This window comes from Panthera pardus, unplaced genomic scaffold (assembly GCF_024362965.1).
Source record: "Panthera pardus isolate Hobbes unplaced genomic scaffold, ASM2436296v1 HiC_scaffold_11, whole genome shotgun sequence".
Lineage (NCBI taxonomy): Eukaryota > Metazoa > Chordata > Mammalia > Carnivora > Felidae > Panthera > Panthera pardus.
Genome location: NW_026526666.1, coordinates 12,212,721 through 12,220,708, shown reverse-complemented (window position 1 = coordinate 12,220,708; position 7,988 = coordinate 12,212,721). Strand labels below are relative to the sequence as shown.

The 7,988-nt window shown below is 44.3% G+C and overlaps 1 protein-coding gene across 1 annotated transcript; it reads left to right on the top strand.

Annotated features, from left to right (window-relative positions):
• Positions 1-869: 869 nt before the first annotated feature.
• CHIA (chitinase acidic) lies at positions 870-5,951 on the top strand. Its single transcript, XM_053888881.1, has 7 exons — positions 870-1,035; positions 3,536-3,660; positions 3,842-3,965; positions 4,248-4,381; positions 4,432-4,603; positions 4,690-4,831; positions 5,587-5,951. The coding sequence occupies exons 1-7, from the start codon at positions 880-882 to the stop codon at positions 5,865-5,867; spliced, it is 1,134 nt and encodes a 377-aa protein (XP_053744856.1). The 5' UTR covers positions 870-879; the 3' UTR covers positions 5,868-5,951.
• Positions 5,952-7,988: the final 2,037 nt, after the last annotated feature.

Below are 7,988 nucleotides of genomic sequence, written 5' to 3'. Positions count from 1 at the left end.
TAGTGAAGGAAAATTATCCTACAGAATATCTTATCAAGGCAACATCAAAGTATATGACCAGACCCAATAGTAAAGCGATGTAATTTTAAATAGAAGGATTCATGGATCTTGAAGTTTCTCTTTTCTATCCTTTGCTTTATAGGAACAGCCAGCTGAAAACTCTCTTGGCCATTGGAGGCTGGAACTTTGGAACTGCCCTGTAAGTCCTCTGTGGGAGAGCCTAGTGTTCATTTGCTATTGAAAACAAGCTGTGTTTCTTTAGACTTCACAATCTAAGACAGGGTATGAAGGATCCACATTAAACAAACAGGCTACTGGAATAAATTACTCTACCAGAACAGCAATATTAAGGTAGAACACAATTTATTTTATATGTTTACATTTAGATGGATATTCTGAGATTCCATTCACAGGGGTTTAGTTACAGAGATTTCAAAACAACCTCTTCTTAGAGTATTTCAAAAACACAACCCCTGCAAAGGGTGTTATAGTGCTTCTATTTACCTCCTGGGGGAAGAGAAGAGAAAGCCAGGCAAATAAACAAGACTTTCTGAAGGTATATGAACTTGGGGGGCTATCTGGAGAGAGAACACAGTGAGCTGGGTAACCATGTGTTCAAAGCAACAAGCGCAACCTAGGAGAAAGCTCAGAGCCGGGTGGATCACAAAATAAATGGAGTGCTGAGATTCCACGGCTGGCGGAATACTGATTACAAAGGACAGGAGAAAGCCAGAACCATACGTACATCTGGGCTGTGGGTCTCCGTGAAGGGCTCTGAGGCAGAAACATAAAAGTCTGATTTTACTACAAGGTGTTGGGACCGCCAAGGCATTCCCTCACCCTGTGTTTGTTCTTTGGGTCTCCTGCAGCTTCACTGCCATGGTTTCCACTCCTGAGAACCGCCAGAACTTCATTGCCTCAGTCATCAAATTCCTGCGCCAGTATGAGTTTGATGGGCTGGACTTTGATTGGGAGTACCCTGGCTCTTGTGGGAGCCCCCCTCAGGACAAGCATCTCTTCACCGTCCTGGTGCAGGTGAGGAGAGATGTGGCAATCTCTAGCCCAAGAAGATTCAAAGCCTATTCCTTCCAATGATAATCCGGTGGTTCCCAAGTGCAACTAAACTGGAATTTAGAATGACAGAATCTTCGCGTCCCAAAGATTCTTAGCATGACTTCATTCGAAGCTTTTCATAAGGATAACAACAACACGTGTGTGCTACATGCCAGGCACTATTCTACTGTATTCTACTATTCTAAGAATTATAACTCATTTCACCTGTACATCTATTCTATGATCTAGATACTATAAGTACCATAATCTGTATTTTACAGAGGAAGCTAAGGTTTAGGTAACTTGCTTCATATCACACGCCTAGCAGGTGTCATAATTACCCATGCAGTCTGGCTACGGAGCCCACTGCTTCTAACCATTACACTACGAGACTGTCTGTTATTACTGAGCACTTACTCACTCTGTCCCAGACACTGGGTGAGGTGTCAGGTTGGAGATAAGAATAAGATAATCCTTGGCTTTAGGGAACATGAAATGAGGTAGAAGGTTGGAAAACAACCAACAATTACAGTATGCTTTGATCAAGCAGCACAGAGGCAACCTAATTCTGCTCTGGGGCAGGATCAGGAAGAGTTTCCTAGAGAAAGTGATGCTTGAGCTCAGTCTTGAAAGCAACTAGTATTAGCAACGAAGCAAAGATGGGGACTGCACAGATGAAGACAGAGGGACGATTGTGAGGCCACACATGCACAGGAATAAAACCATGTGGGACTTGTACATTATGTTAAGGAATTTGGACTTTACTCTCAAGGCTATGGGGCAGCTTTGAAAGTAGTGGAGAGATAGGAGGAAACTTGTGTTCTAGAAAGACAACTTTTGGCTTAACCATGGAGGACAAATTCAAAGGAGGTAGGAAGGCAGGGATAGAGTTAGGCTATTGCAGTAAGTCAAGCAAGAGATGTCAAGGGAACCGAACGGAGGACAGAAAGGGCAAGTATGCAAGGATACAATCAATTGGATTTGGACACCGATTGAAAGTGGAAAAGAGAGGGCTTCCAGTTTCTGACTTTAAGGAGTGCCTTGTTGTCCTGTTAACTAAAATGTAAATACAAAAAGAGTAGATTTGGAACAAGGAGGACTCATGAATTTGTCTTTGGACATGAAGAATGAGAGGAGTCTATAGGACCTCCTATAAGAATGCCCAGTAGTCACTGAATGAAGACCAATCTAGAGCTCAGGACAAAGAACCTGACTTGATATACTGTATTGAAGTCATCAGAAGAGGAAGATAATTAAGAGATCACCAAGGAAAAGTGAATGGAGGAAGAAGATCCAAGGATAATTTTTAAATTTACCCTCTCAAAATAGAGAGTTTCTTTTTTTAACTTTTTTTTTTCATTTTATTTATTTTAGAGAGAGAAAGAGAGAACATGATAGCAGGAAAGAGGGACAGAGGGAGAGATAATCGTAAGCAGACTCCACACTAGCATGGAGCCCCAACATGGGGCTCGATCCCACAACCCTGAGGTTATGACCTGAGCCAAATCTAGAGTCAGATAGATGCTCAACTGACTGAGCCACCTAGGCAAGCAGAGATTCTTCCTATACTATTCCATACAGCAGATCATCAGCCAGCCTCCAAGGGCTTCAATATTAAGTAACTCACTAGTTGAAAAGTCAATCTACTTATTTGTTGAACAGCTCGAGAGATCAGAAAGAACATCTCTATTCTTAGCCGAAACATGCCTCCAATCATAATTTATAACTTCCAGTCATTGGTTCTAGCTCCACCCACTGAAGTAACCAAGGAAAAAAACACCTTCTGTAATCTATCAGTTCAATATTTGCAGACAGCTACAACATCCCACCTATAATTTCTCTTCTTCCAGTTTAAATATCCTACTTCCTTTAACCAGTACCACACGACAGTTTTCAGACCCACCCTTCCGTGGAACACACTCTGGCACACCCTAAGAACACAGTTATAAAAACTGAACCCAGTCCTCCGAATGAGATTAGAGTCATACAAAATAAAGGTGCTAGGGCTGAATGGGAACCGATCACCTGGCTGTAGCCACTTCCCTTACTGGCCAAATCAGCATTTCATTTGATGGGATGTCAGTCCTCCAAAGTAGTTCATTTACTGGATGAAGGGAAGCAACATCTATACTGCTAAAAGCTGGATATAAGTTCCTGCAGCAACTGTGAGTTCAAAGTATAGTGATATAAGTGGAGCTCTGACTGGTCATCTGGGACCTGCATTCTGGTCATGACCTGGCTACTAACTTGCTGTGGGACTTTGGTGAAAATGTGTAATTTCTGTTCATATTAGATACCACTAAAATGGACTGGTATCATCAATACTATGCACGTTATTGGGATATTGAAAGACTAAAAAGTAAGATAAAACACATGGAAACATCTTGAAAAAGAAAAGCATTATACAAACATACCTATTATGATTATTCAAGGAGCTAAAATCAGATTCATAGATGACCTACAGTGCTTGCTTATTCTATAGGAAATGCGTGAAGCTTTTGAGCAGGAGGCCAAGCAGATCAACAGTCCCAGGCTGACGGTCACTGCTACAGTAGCTGCTGGCATCTCCAACATCCAGTCTGGCTATGAGATCCTCCAGCTGTCCCAGTGAGTGATTCCCCCTATCCTCAAACTCCTGTAGCAACCTCTTTTGCAAGGTAGACTTGCTCTTAGTCTGACCTGCTATTCAGGGACCTTGTTTAGGAGGCTTTGGAAGTGGTATCGCTTGCCTGCATATGTGTGGAAGATGACCATCAGAAATGTTTTTAAATCCCTTACCCCACCCCAGGTACCTAGACTACATCCATGTCATGACCTATGACCTCCATGGCTCCTGGGAGGGCTACACTGCAGAGAACAGCCCCCTGTACAAATACCCTACTGACAAGGGCAGCAATGCCTACCTCAATGTGGTAAGTCTCTGCACGCATGCACATGAAGACCAGAGATGAGGCTGTAAATCACATGGAGATTCAGGGACAAAGAAAATTCTGCAAATGTCTCACTTGGATAACTATGCTCCTTAGTGGCTGATCATATCCCATTAACTATGATTTCACCAAAATGTTTTGAAGAAATATTACCTATCTGTTATTAACATCGTACAATTTTGCCTGTTAGAACAGTAAACTAATGTCACTAAGCATTGGGTCATCAGCTGGGTGGAGTCTCTGGCTAACCCACTGCCGTTGCAGGATTACGTCATGAACTACTGGAAGGAAAATGGGGCCCCAGCTGAGAAGCTTATCGTTGGATTCCCTACCTACGGCCACACCTTCATCCTGAGTGACCTCTCCAACACTGGCATTGGTGCCCCCACCTCTGGTGCCCAATTAGAGACATGAGAAAAACAAAACCAGGAAACAAGTGTCTATTTTTTTCTTTCATGGGAGTCACATTTAAAAGATTTGAATCTCTTGATTTTTTAAAGATCTGTACCTTCCTGAAAAATGGAGCCACTCAGGCATGGGACACCCCTCAGGATGTTCCTTATGCCTATCAGGGCAACCAGTGGGTTGGCTATGATAATGTCAAGAGCTTCGATATCAAGGTAAGGTCAGCCCCTCTGCCATGCTGTGGGCCCAGCCTTAGTACAGGGAAGTAAAATGACCTCTGCTGTCCTCTATCCTTAAGCAGGCTCAGTGGCTTAAGGAGAACAATTTTGGAGGTGCCATGGTCTGGGCCATAGACCTTGATGACTTCACAGGCACTTTCTGCAACCAGGGCAAGTTCCCCCTGATCAATACCCTGAAGAAAGCCCTTGGACTGCAGAGTGCAAGTAAGTGACAACAGGAGGATGCCCAGGGTAGACAAATGCTCCTTCTCTAACTCAAAAGGCAGCTCTAATATCTGCCCACCCCCACTGTCCAGGGAGTCACTTCCCATTTCACCTCACTGCTCTTGCCCAGCTGAAACACAGGTGCTGCATTCTTTCCCTACCCTTGAACTTCCAGGTCAGCCATGTTATGCTTTTATGGCAAGCCAGACCTACCTGGGTGAGTTTTCTAGGTCGGCTAAATCTTAAAGGAAAGCCTCAAGAAATTAGGCTGACTTTCAATATATAAGCATTTATTTTCTATGAACCCCTCCCTCATTAATAGTCTCTTTCAGCCCTCCTGGAAATTGAACAAGAGCCTTCAGCACTGCTCACATGTTTCTAGTCTGTACTTCAGGACAAATACCACGTCCCTAATTTTTTTCCAGACTTTTCTCCCAGAGGTTATTGGCTTGCCACATATACCCAAATCCTAAGAAACAATTTGGTACATACTGGTGCTCAGTGATTTTTTTTTTTTAATGATTTTGACATCATTAAGAAGAGAGAATGTTTTCAATTTAAAACTGGAGTGGCTTGAAATTATAGCTCTTCCTAATTCCTGAATATGGAGTAATCATGTGATCTCCTCGCTGGCAGGGATCCTGAGCTAACAGCACTCCACCTCCAGACTTTCCCCTCAAGGCCACTAGTCTCCTCACCTCAAGGCAATCTGGGTGCCCCTTCCAGGTCCACTCATCTGCTTTGTGCTATTGCGGGTTGCACCGGCCCTGCTAAGCCAGTTGAGCCCCTAACCTCTCCTCCCAGCGGCGGAAGTGGGACCGGAACTGGAAGCCGGAGCATCTCCTCCGGAAGCAGCTCTGGAGGCAGTTCTGTGGGTAGTGGGTTCTGTGCCGGCAAAGCCAACGGCCTCTACCCCGTGGTGAATAACAGAAATGCCTTCTGGCACAGAAGGTACGTGAATGGAGTCACGTACCAGCAAAATTGCCAGGTGGGGCTTGTCTTTGACCCCAGCTGTGAGTGCTGCAACTGGGCATAAACCTGACCTGTGCCTCCATTCCCGAGGGTTCGGAACAGTCTCCCTTGCTTAGTGCATCTTGCTCCTGCCTAGAGTTCTGCAATAAAAGCCATCAGTCAAAACATGAGTGTCCTTGGTTTTAAGTGATTTGGGTGGAAACCTTTCTAGATGTGAAAATACAGTCTGTGCAGGGGTTGGAGAGCAAAAGAGTGTGTAAGGAAGTGGGGGGGTAGCGACAACCTCACAGTCTTCTGTTTGCCTCAGTTGATCTGCGTGAAGGCTAGAGGCTGTCATGAGGGAGGAAATGTTTGGATGTTTGGTGCTGGGATGGGATGAGGACATGAAGAAAATAGGTCCGTAGCCTGGTGACTGTCCTCGGGAAAGAGCCAAAGTGACTCTGTGAGACCAGGGAGCACAAGCCTGTGTGGCTTGCTCAAAAAGCAGAAGCAGGGGGCATTGTGTTCACAACTGTTAAGATCCCAAACCTGGCCCAGCACCTTCTAAATTGGCAGCTTTGGGAAGATCTGTGAGATAGACTCCTTTTGAAATAAATGTCTGCCTACCCCATGGGCCAGCCATGTCCCTTGATCAGGAGATTTTCCCCTTCTTTGAAACCATGGCAGTGGTCACCAACTGCTGTGCTTATACTGCATGGTCTCCTTGCCTGGCTTGGCTGATTGACTAGGATGGACATCAAGAGGGCCAATCAGATTATTAACACTTGAAGTCTGCAACAGACAAGGAATGGCTGTCACACCCTGAGAGTGGCTTGTTTTCGGATGCGTAAACTCAGGAGCTATATAGTGAGAGACTGCAGAGAAGGGAAGTTGCCCTGGGCACACAGCAAGAAGAAGACCAAAGGGGAGCTACAGAGAAAAGTCACCATGCCAGTTGGAGAACACTTACAGATGGCTTTCCACCTTTTGATTCTAGATCCTTCCTGAGACTTAGATGCCTTTCTGCCTTCAGACTCTGATGAAGCACCCCTGTCACTATATGATAAATTCCTCTTTGCTGCTTAAGCTGGCTTAACTTTGTTTCCTTTATTGCAACTAAAAGAATCTATAATAATAATATAATGACTCCTTTTTTCTGGCAGGCTTGCAGTATGTTAAACTGTGTTCTAAGTGTTTTAGCTGTATTTTATTATTTAATTCTCCCAGCCACCTTGTGAGGGAAGATAACATTAATTGCTGGAAACTGAGGCACAAAGGTCACCTGCCCAAGAACACACAGCTAAGTTGCAGAGCCAGATCCCAAGCCAGGCAGGCTGGCTCCGGAGCTCAGAGTCCTAACTACCATACTTTATTGCCTCCCTTGATAGGCCTCAGTGTTCACATAGTTGGTGGCCACCTTGGTGGTAGTGATGAGGCACATATAGCTTTCTGGGTAATGACCACATAATCATGAGCTCACAACACTTATTGATTATTATGTGCCAGGTAATGTTCTAGGTATTAAAGATACAGTGGTAAACAAGATAGGGACTCTACCCCTATGACGATTGTATTTTGACGGTGAGAGTGTTAGGCAAAAAAGTGTAACAGTGACAGAAAGTGACAAGGGGCAGGAAGTACTTTAGTTTGGGCAGGACAGGAAGGCCTCTGTGGGGCAGTCCCATATGAGACAAGCCTTGACATTCAAGAAGAGCTGGGCATTTTGAGATCTGGGAAGAGGGCATTTCAGGCAGAGGTGCAGCAAGTACAAAGTCCTTGAGGTGGAAATGAACATGGCACGTTAGAAAAAAGAAGACCGAGGTTGTGCCAGGGTAGTGGGCACAGGAAAGAAATAGGCAGGGGTCAGATCACACAAGGTCTTGCAACATGGTTAGAAGTTTGGATTTTATTGTAAGTGAGCTGTGCAGCCATTGGAAGTTTATAGCAGGGATGGAGAGGTGGTGATATGCTCTAAATTCACCACTGAGAAGACAGAGCTGGCATAGGGTTACAGAATGTGGGAAAATCACACTTGTGGGTGATGATAGCTAATGTATTGACTTCTGAGTGGTTACATGACATGCTTTGGAGATCAGAAACATAAATATGAGAGTGTCGTCAATAAGGAAGTGAAAGCAGAAGTCAGTAAAATTGAGTATTATTATTAATGTAATCGCATCTCTAACCAAAGAATAAGAGAGTCTAG